This window comes from Lucilia cuprina, chromosome 5 (assembly GCF_022045245.1).
Source record: "Lucilia cuprina isolate Lc7/37 chromosome 5, ASM2204524v1, whole genome shotgun sequence".
Taxonomy (NCBI): Eukaryota; Metazoa; Arthropoda; class Insecta; order Diptera; family Calliphoridae; genus Lucilia; species Lucilia cuprina.
This window is the reverse complement of record NC_060953.1, coordinates 14,541,552-14,560,698: the sequence shown is the minus strand read 5'-3', so window position 1 is coordinate 14,560,698 and position 19,147 is coordinate 14,541,552. Positions and strand designations below refer to the sequence as shown.

The window sequence follows — 19,147 nt, the reverse complement described above, 5'->3', positions numbered from 1 at the left end:
GAAATTCGAGTACTAAGGCCTATATGGACCAAATTTGAGTGAATTGTTTGGTACCTTTTTTAAAGCACAATTTTTCTGGAATAAATGAATGCAGATTTGAATCGTTTGAGTTTTATCTGTGATATATATGTAGATTTAAATACGGAACATTTTGTAAACATAATTCTCGAAAAAGTATACTTCTAAGCGAAAAGGGGAAACTTTTATTAGTATTAGTACTTTCCACTTAGGTAAACTTTATTACAATTTTGGTACTTTTTTCTTCCTTCAAATGATACTCTATGTATGTTCTTTAATATGAATTGAAAAAACATGATTAATAAACATACAAGGGTTCTCATTGTATAAGATCCTTTAAGAGACAACTTTTTAGTAGTTTTTATCTCATAAATTGTAGTATTTTTTTTTTTAATTCTCAAAAATATTCAACCTAGGAACATTAATTTTAACATACATGGTCTTGACTGAATAATATTCTGGAAGTGGGAACTATTTGGTACTTTTCTATTCTTCAAATGGATTCTTTATAATGGTTAACCGAAACACACGGTCCTTATTAAATAAGAATTTATTGAAAGAGATCTTTGTACTTTTTCGTTTTTCCGATGCTACTTTTTGATATTTTTACGATATTGAACATAGTTAGGGTAGCGAAGCACCCAGGATGTGCTAGTAAAATATAAATAAGGCAAAAAGGGAGGGGTCTAAAATAGGTGTAGAAAATTTAATGAAAATACTCTGAAAATTCTGTAATAATTATACGTTTAGTACTTCAGAGGAAAGCTTAAGGACCAATATTATTTCATAGTTTAACGACTTTCTTCTTTACACTTTAGTTTATAAAACTCTTTTTGCAACATCCCCTTTATTTTTTGTCTTATTATTTCCACTATTTTTATTACCAACAATTTGTTATTATTTATCAAATTGTATTGATACAAAAACTACTTCTTTTAGATTGTGTGTGTGTGTGTGTGTTGGTCCTTTTGTAGCAATAAAAAAAGTATTTTTTTTTATTTTATTCAGTCAAGAAAGACAATATCATCATTATTATACGTTCATCTTGTTATTGTTACAGCCACCCGCCAACAACAACAACAACATCTTAAAGGTTTTTCTTTATAAAATTTCTATACAATTTCTTACGTTTATCACTTCAATTCTACTTAGCAAAATTTCTACTTTATTTAACTGTGTTTTTAAAAATTTAACATTGCAACAACAAACATTGTTGTTTACTTTTTCTTCTTCTTTATTTTTCTCTCTCTCTCCCTTTAACTTCTTAAGATTGACAGCAATTTGTTGTGGTTGATGTTGAATTGTTGGCAACAATTTTTTTCTTCGAATTTGATATTTTTCTTCTGCTTTTATAAACAATTTATAAACGAAGGAGCTGTACAAACTTTTTTTGGTTGAGATGATGGAATCATAAAGTTTACTTTTGTTTGATTAATATATTAATAATTTTGTGGTAAAACTGTGTTATAGGAGGAGGGTTATTGTAATTGTTAATTTTTTTTAATTCTTAATAGCATTTTGTTTAGTTCTAGTTTAAATCTAGTTCAGTTAAGTATAGTTCTAAATCAAATTTTGCTCAGTTCTAGTTCAGTTAAAGTTCAAATCTAGTTCAGTTCTAGTACAGGTGTAGTTTAATTCGGTTCCAGTTCAGTTCTAGTTCGGTTCTAGATAAGTTCTAGTTCAGTTCAAGTTCGGTTATAGTTCAGTTCTAGTTCAGTTCCAGTTCTAGTTCTGTTCTAATTCAGTTCTAGTTCACTTTCTAGTTCAACTCCTGTTCAGTGCTAGTTTAGTTCCAATTATTTTCTAGTTCAGCTTTAGTTCAGTTTTAGTTAGTTCTAGTTCAGTTCTAGTTCAATTCTAGTTCAGTTCTAGATCAGTTCTAGTTCTGATCTAATTTAGTTCTAGTTTAGTTTCTACTTCAACTCCTATTCAGTTCTAGTTTAGTTCCAATTAATTTCTAGTTTAGCTCTAGTTCAGTTCAAGTTCAGTTCGAGTTCAGTTCTAGTTCAGTTCTAGTTCAATTCTAGTTCAGTTCTAGTTCAGTTCTAGTTCAGTTCTAGTTCAGTTCTAGTTCAGTTCTAGTTCAGTTCTAGTTCAGTTCTAGTTCAGTTCTAGTTCAGTTCTAGTTCAGTTCTATTTCAGTTCTAGTTCAGTTCTAGTTCAGTTCTAGTTCAGTTCTAGTTCAGTTCTAGTTCCGTTCAAGTTTAGTTCTAGTTCAGTTCTAGTTCAGTTCTAGTTCAGTTCTAGTTCAATTCTAAGTCAGTTCTAGTTCAGTTCAAGTTTAGTTCTAGTTCAATTCTAATTCAGTTCTAGATCAGTTTTAGTTTAGTTCTATATCAGTTCTGAACTAGAATTAGTTCAGTTCTACTTTAGTTCCACTTCAGTTCTAATTCAGTTCTATTTTAGTTTCAGTTCCAGTTAATTTTTAGTTCAGTTCTAGCTTTAGTTTAATTGTAGTTCAGTTCAATTCAATTCTAATTAAGTTCTAGTTCAGTTCGGATTCAGTCATAGTTCAGTTTAAGTACGGTTCCAGTTAAGTTCCCTTTCAGTATTAGTTCCGTTCTAGTTTAGTACTTGTTTAGTTCTGTTCTAGTTTACTTCTAGTTCTGTTCTAGTTTAGTTCTAGTTCAGTTCTAGTTCAGTTCTAGTTCAGTTCTAGTTCAGTTCCAGTTCAATTCCAGTTAATTTTTAGTTCAGTTCTAGTTTTAGTTTAGTTCTAGTTCAGTTTTAATTCAATTCTAGTTCAGTTCTACTTTTGTTCTAGTTCTGTTCTGTTGTAGTTCAGATCTAAATTAAGTTCTAGTTGAAATAGCTCTTAGTTTTTCAATTCAATTTTAGACTTTATGGAGGATATTAAACAAACCAACTCCTTTCATATTTGCGGCAAAATTCAATTATTCTTCTCCTTGCATTCCTTTTCCCAGAAACCATAAAACAATTTTGTACATCTCTGTAACGATATCATACTTCAAGTTGATGTATTTGCTAACAATATATTTCGATGTAACTGTAAGTAAAAAAACAAAAAAACCTTCACCTCTTCCTACTTCTCCACTGCCAAACACCATGGGGCAAACAAAAAATAAATGAATGTGTTATTTTCCGCTTTACGAATATCCTTGTTGTGTGGTTTACCACACCTTATGTGGCGTAAGTGGCTGTGGGTTTGAATTGTTTTCTATTTACTGCATTGCTGATACATGTTGCTGCATTATTGATAAACAACTAGTGGTAGTTGTTTGAAAAATGATTTTTCCAATATTTTTCCCTCTGTTTTAGCACACTTTCAATAACACAGTTAATGCCCTCTTAGTAGTTGGCAAATATTTTTTAAAAGTTTTAGTTGTAAATTACATTTATGTTTTTATGTGTTTTTCTTTCATCGCTTTATTTCAGAAAATACGAAGAAATCTATCCACCAGATGTAGCTGAATTTGTTTTCATTACCGATGACACCTATAACAAAGCTCAAGTTTTACGCATGGAACAGATTATTTTGAAAATTTTAGCTTTTGACTTGTGCACTCCCACAGCCTATGTTTTCATTAATACCTATTCCGTGTTAACTGATATACCCGATAAAGTCAAGTTTTTGACTTTGGTAAGTTGATTTTTTTTCACCTTAATTATTTTTCGATTTTCATTTGATTTTTATGTTTCTTTTTTTATTCTAGTACATTGCTGAATTGTCTTTGTTGGAAGCTGATCCGTATTTGCGTTTTCATCCTTCAATGATTTCGGCTGCTTCTTTGGCTTTGGCTCGCTATTTATGTAATTTACCCATGTGGTCTGCTGAATTGGAAGAAATCACCACCTACCGTTTGGAAGATTTAAAAGAGGTCATTTTGTGTTTGTGTAAAACTCATAATGCTGCTGTGGATTTGCCTCAACAGGCTATACAGGAGAAATATAAGGCAGAAAAGTAAGTTTTCTAGTTCAGTTCAATTCTACTTAAATTCTAGTTCAGTTCTACTGTAGTTCTAGTGCAGTTGTAGTTCAGTTCTAGTTCTGTTCTAGTTCAGTTGTAGTTCAGTTCTAGTTCCGTTCCAGTTCTGTTCAAGTTCAGTTCTAGTTTACATCTAGTTCAGTTATAGTTCAGTTCTAGTTCAGTTCCAATTCAGTTCTAGTTTAGTTCTAGTTCAGTTCTAGTTTAGTTCTAGTTCAGTTCTAGTTTAGTTCTAGTTCAGTTCTAGTTCAGTTCTAGTTCAGTTCTGGTTCAGTTCTAGTTCAGTTCTAGTTCAGTTCGATTCTAGTTCACTTCCAATTCAGTTCTAGTTTATTTCTAGTTCAGTTCTAGTTCAGTTCTACTTCAGTTCTAGTTCAGCTCTAGTTCTGTTCTAGTTCAGTTCTAATTCAGTTATAATTCAGTTCTAATTCAGTTCTAGTTCAGTTCTTGTTCAGTTCTATTCCAGTTCTAGTTCAGTTCTAGTTCAATTCTAGTTTATTTCTAGTTCAGTTATAGTTCACTTCTAGTTCATTTCTAGTTTATTTCTAGTTCAGTTATAGTTCACTTCTAGTTCATTTCTAGTTCACTTCTAGTTCACTTCTAATTCAGTTCTAGTTCGGTTCTAGTTCAGTTCTAGTGTAGTTCTAGTTCCGTTCTCGTTTAGTTCTAGTTCATTTCTAGTTCACTTCTAATTCAGTTCTAGTTCGGTTCTAGTTCAGTTCTAGTTTAATTCTAGTTAGGTACTAGTTCAGTTCTAGTTCAGTTGTAGTTCAATTCTAGTTCAGTTCTAGTTCGGTTCTAATTCAGTTCTAGTTCAGTTCTAGTTCAATTCTAGTTCAGTTCTAGTTCAGTTCTAGTTCAGTTCTAGTTCAGTTCTAGTTCAGTTCTAGTTCAGTTCTAGTTCAGTTCTAGTTCAGTTGTAGTTCAGTTCTAGTTCAGTTCTAGTTCAGTTCTAGTTCAGTTCTAGTTCAGTTCTAGTTCAGTTCTAGTTCAGTTCTAGTTCAGTTCTAGTTCAGTTCTAGTTCAGTTATAATTCAGTTCTAATTCAGTTCTAGTTCAGTTCTTGTTCAGTTCTATTCCAGTTCTAGTTCAGTTCTAGTTCAGTACTAGTTCAATTCTAGTTTATTTCTAGTTCAGTTATAGTTCACTTCTAGTTCATTTCTAGTTTATTTCTAGTTCAGTTATAGTTCACTTCTAGTTCATTTCTAGTTCACTTCTAATTCAGTTCTAGTTCGGTTCTAGTTCAGTTCTAGTTTAGTTCTAGTTCCGTTCTCGTTTAGTTCTAGTTCAGTTCTAGTTCACTTCTAATTCAGTTCTAGTTCGGTTCTAGTTCAGTTCTAGTTCAGTTCTAGTTCAGTACTAGTTCAGTTCTATTTCTAGTTCAGTTCTAGTTCAGTTGTAGTTCAATTCTAGTTCAGTTCTAGTTCAGTTCTAGTTCGGTTCTAATTCAGTTCTAGTTCAGTTCTAGTTCAGTTCTAGTTAGGTTCTAGTTCAGTTCTAGTTCAGTTCTAGTTCAGTTCTAGTTCAGTTCTAGTTCAGTTCTAGTTCAGTTCTAGTTCAGTTCTAGTTCAGTTCTAGTTCAGTTCTAGTTCAGTTCTAGTTCAGTTCTAGTTCAGTTCTAGTTCAGTTCTAGTTCAGTTCTAGTTCAGTTTTAGTTCAGTTTTAGTTCAATTCTAGTTCAGTTCTAGTTCAGTTCTAGTTCGGTTCTAATTCAGTTCTAGTTCAGTTCTAGTTCAGTTCTAGTTCAGTTCTAGTTAAGTTTGAGTTCAGTTCTAGTTCAGTGCTAATTCAGTTCTAGTTCAGTTCTAGTTTCAGTTCTAGTTCAGAACCAAAAATTCCTAAAGAAACTTTATATCATCTGGCAATATTAAAGCAGTTCAATTAAAACCAAAGCCTACTTTTAGGCTTTTTATAATAAATCAAACAATTTTACACTAAAAGAAAATAATTAACAAATTCAATTTTATGACTTTTCCAGATATCGCCATGTTTCAACTATAACACCACAAAAAATCTCCGAAGAACAATTTGATGAAATTGTAAAATTATACAATGAATTGTCTGAAAAAAGTAAAGAACAAGCAGCATCGGGGACCAACACAACAACGTCGTCTTCGTCAAAAGTCAATTTGTTTTTTAAGTTCTAAGTTAATTTAAATTTTATATTTTTTTGTTTTATGTATTTTTTTCGTTTTTTTATTATTATTAAAATTAAATTTAAGAAATGGAACATAATAAGAAATTTAAGATTTTTAGCTATAATTTAAACTAAATACACTTATATAAATAATTGATAATGATAAATATTTCAATTATAATATTCATTAAATTTTAAACAAAAGCAAAACAACAACAAAAACATATGTAGACCATTTAATTATGAGCACAAGTTAAATAATTAACTTTGTCTCTTTTTTTTAAATGTAATTTTAAAATATTTATTAAAAATTAATAATAATGAAGAACAAGAACATAAAAAAATGGCAAATAAAATATCATGCTTTTATATTAAAAAAAAAGACTTTAAAATTAAACAAATATAGAAAAAAAAAACGAACAAACTTAGAACAAAAAAAAAAAAAACAAAATTTTCTTTTAAAGAAAATTAAAATATCTTTTTGGACAAAATTCAAATGTTTTGCCATTTTGAAAAGATTTTTCTTTAATTATTCTTATTAGAATTTTAAACAAAACAAACTTGAAAAAAAGAGCTGTATTTATTTGCCATTCTAAAGAAAAAAAGAAATAAATTAAATAAAAGAAAACTTAATTATATTTTGTTAATTTTAAGTGCTTATATTATTATTTTCAATTACTACTTCTATATTTCTAAACTTAAAACACACACAATTTATACCCTAAAATTACTTTAAATATATGATTCTATATTTTTTTTAATATGTAAAATGTCATGACAACACTATAGTCAGTCTTCTTTATCTATTATTTATATATTGTATAAACTTTTCTTAATTGTTTTTTGTCACTGTTTTTAAGTTCTGTGAACCGTTAAAAAAAATGAAAAAATTCTTTAAAAAAAAATATACAAAAACAAATGTCGTCAAGCAAATTTTTAAAAACAGAAGAAAATCTTTTATAACCCGTAGTAACGTTAGCGGGAAAACAATTTAAAAATGCATGTAAATTTTTCATATATTTTTATTCGTCTTATGTCCGTTATAACTATTGGATTGTTCTGCTTTTTATCTTAAATTTTAGAAAATTTTTGTTTGCAAGGAAAATTTACTTCAATTTTACTTTTCTGTTCAGTACATTTTGACAAACGCAGACCCTTTTACAACATTTTCAATACTTTTCTTCAGTAGTTTATAGCCTTTGTTAGCAGTTTTATCTATATAGAGTCTTTCCTATAGAGATGTCCTATAGTTTGATCCTTCACTAGTTGATGATGTTGACTATTGGCAAGTCTATAGCCTGGTCTGAGGTTTAGTATATAGTCGAGTTTATTCACTAGTTTATATTGTACAGTGTGGTGTACAGACTAGTATATATTCCTGACTACATCTTTGTCTTTAGTGTGGTCTATAGTCAGGTCTACAGTTAAGTCTATCCTATAGTCTGGTCTATAGCTAAGCCTATAGTTTGGCTTAACGTCTGCTGTTTGGTGTAGTTTATAGTCTGGTCTATATTCTAGCTTACAGTGTTACTTAAAGCCTAGATTATAGTCAAGCCTATAGTTTGGCTATAGTTTTGGTCAATCCTCTAGTTTGGCTTATAGTCTGCTCTATGGTCTAGCTTACAGTCCTGCTTAGATTACAGTCAAGCCTATAGTTTGGCTCATAGTCTGCTCTATGGTCTAGTTTGTAGTCTGCTCTATAGTCTAGCCTATAGTTAAGCTTATAGTCTCCTCTATGGTCTAGTTTCGACTCTGGTCTATAGTCTAGGTTAAAGTCTAGTTTGAAGTCTTGCCTATAATCTTATCTATTGACTAGTTTAAAGTCTAGTCTATTGTCTGGTTTATAGTCTCGTCTATTGACTAGTTTATAGGCTAGCCTATAGTTTAGCTTACAGTCTCCTCTATAGTCTGGTTTAGACTCTGGTCTATAGTCTAGTTTGAAGTCTTGTCTATAATTATATCTATTGACTAGTTTATAGTCTAGTCTATTAACTGTTTTAAAGTCTTGTCTATTGACTAGTTTTAAGTCTAGTCTATTGACTGGTTTATAATCTAGTCTATTGTCTAGTTTATAGTCTGGTTTATAGTCTATAGTCTAATCTATAGTCTAGTCTAAAGTCTTGTCTATATTCTATTGACTAGTTTATAGTCTTGTCTATTAACTAGTTTATAGTCTTGTCTATTAACTAGTTTATAGTCTAGTCTAAAGTCATGTCTATAATCTCATGCGAGTCTACAGTTTTGTCTAATCTATAGTCTTATCTATATAATATTGACTAGTTTATAGTCTAGTCTATTGACTTGTTTATAATCTAGTCTATTGTCTACTTAATAGTCTGGTTTATAGTCTAATCTATAGTGAAGTCTTAAGTCTTGTCAATATTCTACTGACTAGTTTATAGTTTAGTCTATAGTCTTTTCCATTGTCTTGTCTATATTCTATTGGCTAGTTTATACTTTTATTAGAGTTTGGTCTGCAGTCTAATCTATAATCTACAAGGGAATGTTAATAATTTAGTATTGTCTTTGAATTCTTCTCCAAAACAAGTTTGAAAACGTAAATACTTATTTAAAAGAGTCCCAGCTCCTAATGTCAATAAGGAGTTACTTTTAAATCAAAACTAAGACCATTTTCTGTCCTTTAAAAGTAACAGTTCCATGATTTATAAACGGAAATTCAAATTAAGAAACGTTTTTTTTTAGGGAAAACTTTCCTTCAAGATGTTCCACAACTTTTTTAAAACGATCTTTTAATTCGTAAACAAACTTCAGCCACGTTATATTTATAAACTGAAAATAAAAAACACACATTAAGCCTAAGTTTAAAACATACAAAAAAGAAAACATTTTTGCACTTGAAACAATATTTTTAATTAATAGTAATTATATACCAATTATACTCTTATTGGGGTTCCAAAGTTAATTCTCAATGATTTTGGAAATAATTTCTTTTTTATATATTTTAAGTTCATTTTTTTGGATAAAACAAATAAAAATATTTATATATTTCTTTAATTAACAACAAAAAGACGCTTATTATATTAAAAATACATTTTTTTACTGTCTTAACACACACGTACACTTACTATTTACTATTAATTAATTTAATTATTTTCTAAACTTACATTTATTTTAATAATTATTACACGAAGAAAAAAGAAATGCCATAAGAAATAATAAAAATTGACAAATTCATTGCTATCACAAAAAAGTAAACTATTTTTTTATTTATAACTTTTAAAAAGTAAATTACCAAAAAAGGAAAAAACTACAATTTTTTAAACCAAACATGTGTTTTTCAATTAAGAAGAAGTGTCAACAAGATGTCATATTTTAAACATGTGTTTTCAAATATTTCTTAGATTTTTTTGTGGAAAATGTAATTCATTTTCACTTTAACAACTTTAATTAATATAAAAATATCTCAAAATTAACTTAAAATTTGATTAAAAATAATAAAATTTTATTGTTATACAGGGGACACCCGGGTTTGAACCGGGGACCTCTCGATCTGCAGTCGAATGCTCTACCACTGAGCTATATCCCCTACTTAATAAAACGTTTCTGTTTTTATGCTTTTGTGCTACAAATTAAAATGTAAAAAAATTGTATAAAATATGTTCACACTAGCATCAGAACAAATACAATTGAAAGATTGCAACATTTGTTTACATTTTAATCAATCTACAACAACACATGATATGAATAAGAACCAGGTATGGAAAGTTTAGCACTTTATACAATAAGAATTTTTGACATACAGCCGAATTTCACAAAAGTAAAAAGAAAACAAGTATTAATGTATAGTCGGGCGTAGCCGACCATATGATATCCTACACAAGTCAGTATGTATGTTAAAAATGGGGATTATTTAAAACAAACCAAATGTTTTTTAACTTTATTTCGGAATATTTCTACTTTTTTTTGGTAAAAAAAGAGATTTTTTTAAGAGGACTTAAAGGGGTGTAGGTCAAAATATGGCCCTATCCTTAAAAATGTTGGTAGGGGCAGTTAAGTCTTCTTAAATATTATTTATGTAGAATTTAAAAATGTTATTAGTGTTTGTAAGTGAATTTTGACCTTTAAGTCATTTTCTGAAGGGGAGTTTGTATGGGGGATAGGGTCAAATGAAGCCCGATCATTACAAAAATCAGTAGTGTCATTTAAAGTTGTATAAAACTAAGTTTTGCCGACTTTTGTTAACATAATAGATCATTTAAATAATTATAAGCCAAAAGGTCGTATTCGGGCCAAAAGAAGAGTGTGTGCCAAATTTCTTCCAATTATCTTGAAAACATGGACAGCCAGCCAGACGGACATAACTTAATCGACTCAGAAAATGATTCTAAGCCGATTGGTATACTTTATGGTGGGTATAGGACGAATATTTTTGTATGTTACAAACATCAGCACAAACCCAATATACCCTCCCCACTAAAGTGGTGTAGGGTATAAAAAACTAATTAGTCACCCCTATTCTGCATTTCGATTACGTTTACGCATTCAGTTACGCAATTATCGAAAAAAAGTATTCCAACAAACAACTGAATCGTAAGAAAAAGAAGAAGCAAATTCCTTTTCGTTTCAATGCTCTACGATTGTGTGTATTCTGCATTTCGATCGTAAGTAGTTATTTATGTGTCGGAGAGTCGAATCGAAATGCAGAATACCAAAATTGCCAAAAGGAGAAAATTTCGATTCTAATTGAAATGCAGAATAGGGGCCAGTGAAATTTGTTAGTAATTTGGAACAAAAAGTCTGGACCATAGGCTTGTCTAGTCTGTAAACTAGTCTATTTTATAATAGTTTGGTTTATCTATAGCCAATGCAAAACAAGTTATCAGTCAAAATTGCAAAAGTTATAAGTATTTTTCAATTATATCAGTTTTTTGAGATATAACAACATTTTTACTTTTATAACTGGGTTTTATTATAGTAGACTATTAAGGAAACCTAAAATTGTAATGTTCGGTTGCACAAGGCATTGAGGCAGGACATAACCTTAATATACATAAGTTAAAACCGAAATATCGAAATATTCACTATATACTTTCCTTAGACTAAATGTAATAAACATATTGTGAAGCAAATCGAAATATCGAATCATCGTAGAATATTTATGAACGGATTATGTTATAACGACTCTAGACCTTGAGAAAACAATTTCCAACTAGGGATGATTGACTTGTATCCGATAGACTGTATGGTGGGTGTGCAGTTTTCCCTAATGGCTCCATGATGGAGACCGGTGCCGCTCTCTTTTTCACTGATATCAAAATAAAACGATCCTTTAGACACTCTGTCGAATGTAGTGGCTTCCAAGCATAGATCCTATTGATCTAGAAACTGCCGGTCCACACTAGGAAACTTTTTTTGGGAAACTTTTGACTTTGCGTGAGAGAGAAAGAGAAAGAATATCATTCATCTCTCTCGCGGTACGGAGTTTCTCGTACTCGGAAACTTCTTTTGTTATGTTATTCTTCTCATTCTTACAACAACAACTCAATACAAATAATACGTAGTTTCTGAAACAAAAGTTTCTATGTGTGAACATGAGGGAAACTTCAAAAGAGAATTAAGAAAAAGTTTCTCAACAAAAGTTTCCTAGTGTGGATCAGGTCAAAGTGACGGAATTGATACGGACAATGTGACAATTTATGTTGATAGTCAAGCTGCTTTTAAAGCATTGGCTTGTCACACGGTACATTCTCACCTTGTTGTAGATTGTAGAAATGCGCTTAGGGACATTATAAGGCCGTTTACCGTTATATTGTGTTGGTTGCTCCTACCAGTCCTGTAGTAGTAGACATTTTTGTAAGGTGCTATTGGCCTAGGATACAGAATCTCAGAATTCATTCCACGACGAAAAGGGGGGAGTTCACGGGTAGACCATCGCTGTTTACTACATTTTGTCAAGGGAATTAGTCACTTTTTCGACTGTGCTTTATAGGGGGACAAAGAATTTTTCATTCTTCATTCTTTTTAGTCTTCATTGTACTGATGAATATCTACCTAATTTTTCTTTTTTGTTCTTTCTCTTTGAAGGGTATCACAATGGACCTTGTGCTCTCTGAGTGAATATGTGTCTTTTTATGATGCATAACCATTATAATCCTAAATTATCGACTTTCTATCTATCTATCTATCCATCTATCTATCTATCTATCTATCTATCTATCTATCTATCTATCTATCTATCTATCCATCTATCTATCTATCTATCTATCTATCTTTCTATCTATGTATGTATCTATCTATCTATCTATCTATCTATCTATCTATCTATCTATCTATCTATCTATCTATCTATCTATCTATCTATCTATCTATCTATCTATCTATCTATCTATCTATCTATCTATCTATCCATCTATCTATCTATATATCTATCTATCTATCCATTTATCTATCTATCTATCTATCTATCTATCTATCTATCTATCTATCTATCTATCTATCTATCTGTCTGTCTGTCTGTCTGTCTGTCTGTCTGTCCCTCTGTCTGTCTGTCTGTCTGTCTATCTATCTATATATCTATCTATTTTAAAGAGTACTACAATAAAACTTATAAATAATAATAAAACGTTATATGTTCTTCAGTTTATATTTTCGTGTTTTTTTATTCAAAATAAATTTGCGCACATACATATTATTAAAAAATAATTTTGTTCTCAAAGCAATATGAAAAATTATACTCATAAAAAACAAAACTAAAAAAACAGTTGTAGTTATACATAACAACAATTTAAATTAGAAATGCAAATAAAAAATTTATTAAACACAAAAAAAATATAAAACAAATGTAAAATAAATGAAAGGATGTTTTGTTTAATAAGCAAATCTATTATCAGGATGATAACCCAATTGATCTAAAGCAGGATTGCAGGCAAAATTAATCATGGGTGGTGGACCACACATTAGAGTAATGGTAGAATCATCGGCGGGGAATAAATTAACTTTAATCATCATGTCGTTGATAAAACCAACACTATAGGTCCAGCCTAAAATAGAAAAAAAAGCAAAACAAAATTTATTATTAAAAATAACAAACTTAAATAAATAATTAAAAAGTTTTAACAAAAATAGCTACCTTTTCCTTAACTATACACTTTTAAGGCAGCATTAAAACAAATACTATTTAAATAGTTAAATAAATTTATATAATTTAAAATTACACAACATATATGTACTATCTACACAATCCACTTAAAACTCTCTACTTGTAAGTATCTGTTTTATATTGTTTAGTGTCCTGTTCAGTTTCTTTGCTTTTTTTGTTTGTGTTTAGTAACTAAAACGCATTTCACTTTTATGACCCAGCCTATCGAGACCAGGTATACAGGTATAATTAACCATTGGTGGTGGTCCACATAGTAAGCAAAGCGTATCATGCGATGGTGAATACAAATGATCTCTCATCATATCATCATTTATATAACCGGTGTTATATGTCCAGCCTTTAAGTTTTTGTCGTGGTGTCCGCATTTTATTGGCAGCAATTTTTAAATAGAATTATTTTTAAAAAAAGAATTAAAGAAAATTTGATGGATCTATTTTTTTTTTAATTTGCAAAAAGAACTTGTGCAATTTTTATTTTCAAAATTGATTTGATTGAAATTAGAGAAATAAAAATTATGAGAAATTAAAAAAAAAAACTGAAAACTAGGAAAAATAGTGTTAGCCATTAGAAATGCGGATTAGATCTCTTATTTATGGAATGATTAAAATACGTTTATAAACTCTATAGAAAAAACTTCAAACAAAAATAAAAATCTCCTACTACTTTGTGAGAGGAACAGTTTTTTCTTGCTCCAGAAAACAAACATGTTTTATTCATATTGCTTTGGTTAAAGAAACGTTTTTCTTCATTGATTGAAGGTACAACAATCGGCGTAGCCGACCATATGATACCCTGCACCAGTCAGTATGTATGTTAAAAATGGGGATTATTTAAAAAATAAAGCATTTGGTTTGTTTTTTAACTTTATTTCGGAATATTTTTACTTTTTTTGCAAAAAAAAAAGATTTTTTTAAGAGGGCTTAAAGGGGAGTAGGGCAAAATGCAGGCCTAACCTTAAAAATGTTGGTAGGGGCAGTTTAGTCTTTTTCAATATTATTTATGTAAAATTTAAAAGTGTTATTAGTGTTTGTGAGTGAATTTTGACCTTTAAGTCATTTTCTGAAGGGGAGTTTGTATGGGGGATAGGGTCAAATGAAGCCCGATCATTAAAAAAAATCGGTAGTGTCATTTCAAGTTCTATAAAACTAAGTTTTGTCGACTTTTGTTAACATAATAGACCATTTAAATTAATTATAAGCCAAAAGGCCCTATTTGGGGGGTACGGTTGTATAGGGGCTAGTCGAAATAATGGACCGATTTTAATAGGCTTCGTCCTTGGGCCAAAAGAAGCGTGTGTGCCAAATTTCATCCAATTATCTTGAAAATTGCGGCCTGTACCTGGCGCACAAGGTTTACATGGACAGCCAGCCAGACGAACGGACGGACATAGCTTAATCGACTCAGAAAATGATTCTAAGCCGATTGGTATACTTTAAGGTGGGTATAGGACGAATATTTTTGTGTAGGGTATAATTACATATCAACTTAACTATTAAAGAAATGCAAAAAAGTTATAGTCATTCAACCTTATCTGCTGATACTTCCGTAACACCTGCAGAAATTTGAATCGGCAAGTGATAACATTTCAAAACAATTTAAATAAGCTAACGGCGGGCGATATGTTAAATATGCAGTGCTGAATTAAGTTATAGGTACATCAATTCTTATGACAAGCTTTTGCAATACTTATGTAAACTATAATATTGTATGGACAGTATGGACTATATTATAGTCTACAGTCTGGACTATATTAAATGTACTAAATGTGAGATGGTTTTTTGTGTTGAGCATGCCTTAGAGCATAGGAAATATATTTTAGCCGCGTTTTTGGACATAGAGGGAACTTTTAACAACATTCAGATAGAAGCCTCCGGGGAATAGCTACTCGGGTTCGGGTTTTTGAACATAGAGGAAGCTTTTAACAATATTAAGATAGAAGCCTCCAGGGAGTCGCTAGTCGATCTTGGTTTTCAGGATTTCCTAGTGAGGTGGATAGTATCGAAGGTTGACAGCAGAATTAGCAACTCAACCGTAGATGATAACAGAATTCGAAACCAAGTAACCATAATATCACCTATATTATTGTTAGGACGGGTTTCTTACTCCTCTGTTAAACTAGGCTTAACTTGCTGTTAGATTAAACTCGGAACAAATTTAGGCGGACTTTAACCGATGATTGTGTTTTTCAGTTTTAAATTTAACCTCTGTTAACTTTGTTAGTATTGCCAACTTTTTCACTCAAAAACATAAACAATGAACAGCTGTTTTTTGCAAACAATACTTTTGTAAAATGGAATGGAAATGGATTTTGGAAAAATGTTAAAAAAAAACAAATTAGAAAATTTCAATTTACTTAAAATATTAAGTTTTTGTTCTTCCGAAATCATTGTTTTATTGTTTTTGTTAATTGTGTTTTCTCACTTATAACTTGAGTTTAACCAAAGAATGAAAATTAAAATTATCAGAAAAACTCGCCCTTAGTGGCGGTCAACTCTTCAGTCAAGGGTAAATTTCTCCCGACAATTAGTGGGATCATATGGGCAGCTTCAGCGATTTATAAATTCGGGCAAATAAGTATGGGTTGAGTGTGAATCCATCTAAGACGGAGCCCTTTTTAGTAGCAAATATAAAGTGGAGACTGACTTTATCAGAAGGAACCAGGGTCCTTCCTCAACCATAAATTATGTTAGATGTACAGGAACGGCTTAAAAAGGTTCTCAATGTATATTACAAGTGCAAGAACTCTATTGGTAAGAATTGGGTTTTGCTACTAGACATAGTAAACTGCATTTAGACGTCGGTGGGTAGGGATGTGGAAAAGGAGCTAAAGATAGAAAAATAGTCGCTTATGCGAATGAGTGGTGATACTGGTCAAGGGTAAATTTCACTCGTCAATTGGTAAGGTCATGTGGACAGCTTTAAGCGATTTATGGGTGGGTGTGAATCTATCTTCATTAGGAAATATAAAGTGGAGACTGACTTTATCACAAGGAGCCAGGTATCAAGGGACCTTTCTCGAGGAACTGTACGAATTAGATCTAACATGAATTGAAGGTATTTTCTAATAATTTGGATACGTCCTTGTACTTTGGAGTAACACCCTAAATAGTGATGCCTATTAGAATTGAGTGAATTGAATACGAGGTATTATTTGAGGGGTGTGCAGTCTATACTGATGGATCCAAAATTGTTCTTTAGACTTCCGGACAAATGTAGCATCTTTCAGGCGGAAATCCTGGCAATATGCAAATCCGTGGACATTATTAAGACCTAAACTATAGAACACTATAGACTATAACTAGATATACTATAGAGTTCTTTATAACTAGATAGTCTATAGTTCACATGTCGTTCGACAAGTAGCCATAGAGGAGAAGCCAAGCCAAGGCCGAAAGAAGGAGGTGAAAGCCTTTCTGTCTAAGAGACCAAAGGCAAATTCCTTAAAATTCTTATCAAGGGAGAAGGCTCGAACAAATTGTCGCTAAATTCGATAGAATATACGACCCAGTTGGTGACGTTCTGGTTTGGTCCACTCTCTGGAGACAACAAGAGGATGCTGCCATTAACCTGACTAACACTCTAAAGAGTAACAGACTGCAGTCAGCCAATAGGCAATGAGGGTGACATCTCGGAAGTCAATGTCAGCATTATCCTATTATCTTGTTAGCTGAATTGATTTCTCATGCAGCTGAATTGTAAAAATGTATTAAAAACTTTAGTATTTTAAGAAATAAATTAAAATTTATTTAGCTGAATTGCAGTTTATAGTTAATTTTAATTAAAACTTTAAAATCTGTTAGCTGAATTAAAAATATACCTAGCTGACTTGACTTTTCAAGCTGCTGAATTGTAGTTTGTGGCAGTTTTTATGTTAAAATCTAATATTTCTTTAGCTGAATTAGATTTAGCTTAGCTGAATTGTAGCTTAGCATACATTTTAAGAAAATTGTTAATACATATTTATAAACTATTAACTTAATTAGATATTTATACAAATGTTTAATAGTTTAAAAGTATTTTGAACAATTTAGTAAAGAAATTTGTATATAGTGCTATAAGTTATTAGCTGAATTGATATCTTGAGTTGCTGAATTTATGTGTATAACTTGATAAATATAGAATTTACTCAAAACAATTCAAATTTTTAAAGCTGAACTTTAATTTTCTGCGGTTTTCAAAATACTTGTTAAATCAGGAAAATATCCAAAATGAAATGATTCATGTAAACTAAAATTTGGAAAATTTCCTTTAAACTTAAAAAAAATTATGAAAATATAAATAAAAAGCCTCTTATTAAAAAAATAATAAATATTAATAAACAAAGTTTCAATTATTTATACTTTTAATTAAAAAAAAAGCCATAAACTAAACTCACCTTCACCAGCTTTATCAACAGTATACCACACTTTGAATTGATCGGGATGTTTCTTGGCCAATTCATCAAGTTCATTACGCAATAAAATGTCCTTTTCACTCTGCAAATATTCAAGACAATAAAATAAATTAAATATTTCCCATTAATATTAATAAAACTTACCTGATTAGCAAACAATAAAGCCAATTCAGTTTTATCCTTTTCACTATGTTTCAAGACATCACGTACCAACTGTAACATGGGTGTAATACCAGTACCGCCAGCAATCATATTAACACGTTTAGCAGTAACAGTCTTGGGAGGATCTTTACGCAATTTCTTAATGGAGAAATTACCATTACCCAAATATTGCAAACGACCCGAAGGACCACGGAAAGATATCTTATCACCAATTTGCATTTGATCTAAATATTGAGACATTTTGCCACCAGCTGGAAATTTGGGATGAGTATCTTTGAAATAAACCTTAACGACTAAATCAACATAACCCACATCGTCATCGGAAGAAATGGGTGTATATGGACGTATAACTAGTTCATTATCAATGGTGGCAATAAGATGTATATGCTGACCCACGGGCAAACCCAATATATGCTGATGTGAGGGTAAACCAAAACGGAAGCGACGTGTATCATGACTCAAGACTTCTTTTTCAATCAAAGGTAATTGATATTTATCATTAGCATCGATTAAAGTACGCAGACGTGCTGTTCTATTTGGTTCGGGGCGGGGTTTCTTTGTGGATTTCTTATTAATTAAATAATGGATAATAACAGCGCCAGCTACTACAGCAACTAGACCCACAGCAATAGGGATAATCTAAAAGAAATTTCCAAATGAATGAAAATTAATTAAATTTCTTTATCAGTTTAATTTGTAACAGCTGTATGTTTAGACATTATTATTTATTCAAAAGTGTAGCTAATAAGATATTTAAGTATTTAAAAAAAAAATAAATAAATCATCTTTCATTTAGTTATTTACATAGATTTTTTAGCTTTAAAACAGCTAACAAGTAAAATATTTACTTAATATAAACATTTTCCTAACACTTTACTAAATAAAAAAACATGACGTATTCAACGAATAAGTTTAAAAAAATAAAAATAAACATTTATATTCATATCAGTTTAAACGTTTAATAATTTCTAGATTATACAATGAAAAAGCTATCTATAATCACGTTAGCAGAGTAATTTAAAGTTATAATACTTGGTTAACTTACTTACAATAAAATAAGGTTATTAGATTGAGGGTCAAAGGTTAAACTTCATTATTATATCTTATTAAACTAAAATGAATGATTAGAAAAACAATATAGTGTAACTAATAGTTTGGCATACAGAATAATGACATAAATAAGCTGATAGTGTGGTATATTCGAAAAGAACTGAACTAGAAGTGAACTAGAACTGAACTAGAATTGAACTAGAACTGAACTACAAACTGAACTAGAACTGGACTAGAACTGAACTAGAACTGAACTAGAACTGAACTAGAACTGAACTAGAACTGAACTAGAACTGAACTAGAACTGAACTAGAACTGAAC

At 30.5% G+C, this 19,147-nt stretch overlaps 2 protein-coding genes and 1 non-coding gene across 6 annotated transcripts in view; 1 reads left to right on the top strand and 2 right to left on the bottom strand.

Moving 5' to 3' along the window:
- The window catches only part of LOC111684018 (G2/mitotic-specific cyclin-A), a 41,828-nt gene extending 35,397 nt beyond the window's left edge, over positions 1-6,431 (top strand). For both annotated transcript variants that reach the window (XM_046951782.1, XM_046951781.1), the window contains 3 exons: positions 3,415-3,619; positions 3,693-3,940; positions 5,943-6,431. In XM_046951782.1, coding sequence (XP_046807738.1) covers positions 3,415-3,619; positions 3,693-3,940; positions 5,943-6,111 — 622 coding nt within the window. In that variant the 3' untranslated portion in view covers positions 6,112-6,431. The remainder of the gene's footprint in view (positions 1-3,414; positions 3,620-3,692; positions 3,941-5,942) is intronic.
- A 3,145-nt stretch (positions 6,432-9,576) lies between these two features.
- On the bottom strand, positions 9,577-9,648 carry Trnac-gca. The gene has a single exon. It is a non-coding gene; the product is annotated as a tRNA-Cys (tRNA).
- A 3,203-nt stretch (positions 9,649-12,851) lies between these two features.
- Positions 12,852-19,147, bottom strand: part of LOC111684008 (NADH-cytochrome b5 reductase 3) — a 16,128-nt gene continuing 9,832 nt past the window's right edge. For 2 of the 3 annotated variants that reach the window (XM_046951269.1, XM_046951270.1), the window contains exons 4-6: positions 17,759-18,415; positions 17,597-17,696; positions 12,852-13,102 (exon numbers count right to left, since the gene is read on the bottom strand). In XM_046951269.1, the coding sequence (XP_046807225.1) occupies positions 12,930-13,102; positions 17,597-17,696; positions 17,759-18,415 (930 nt within the window). In that variant the 3' untranslated portion in view covers positions 12,852-12,929. Of the gene's footprint in view, positions 13,103-13,191; positions 13,559-17,596; positions 17,697-17,758; positions 18,416-19,147 lie in introns of all 3 variants that reach the window. The other variant, XR_006940958.1, reaches the window with a different exon arrangement.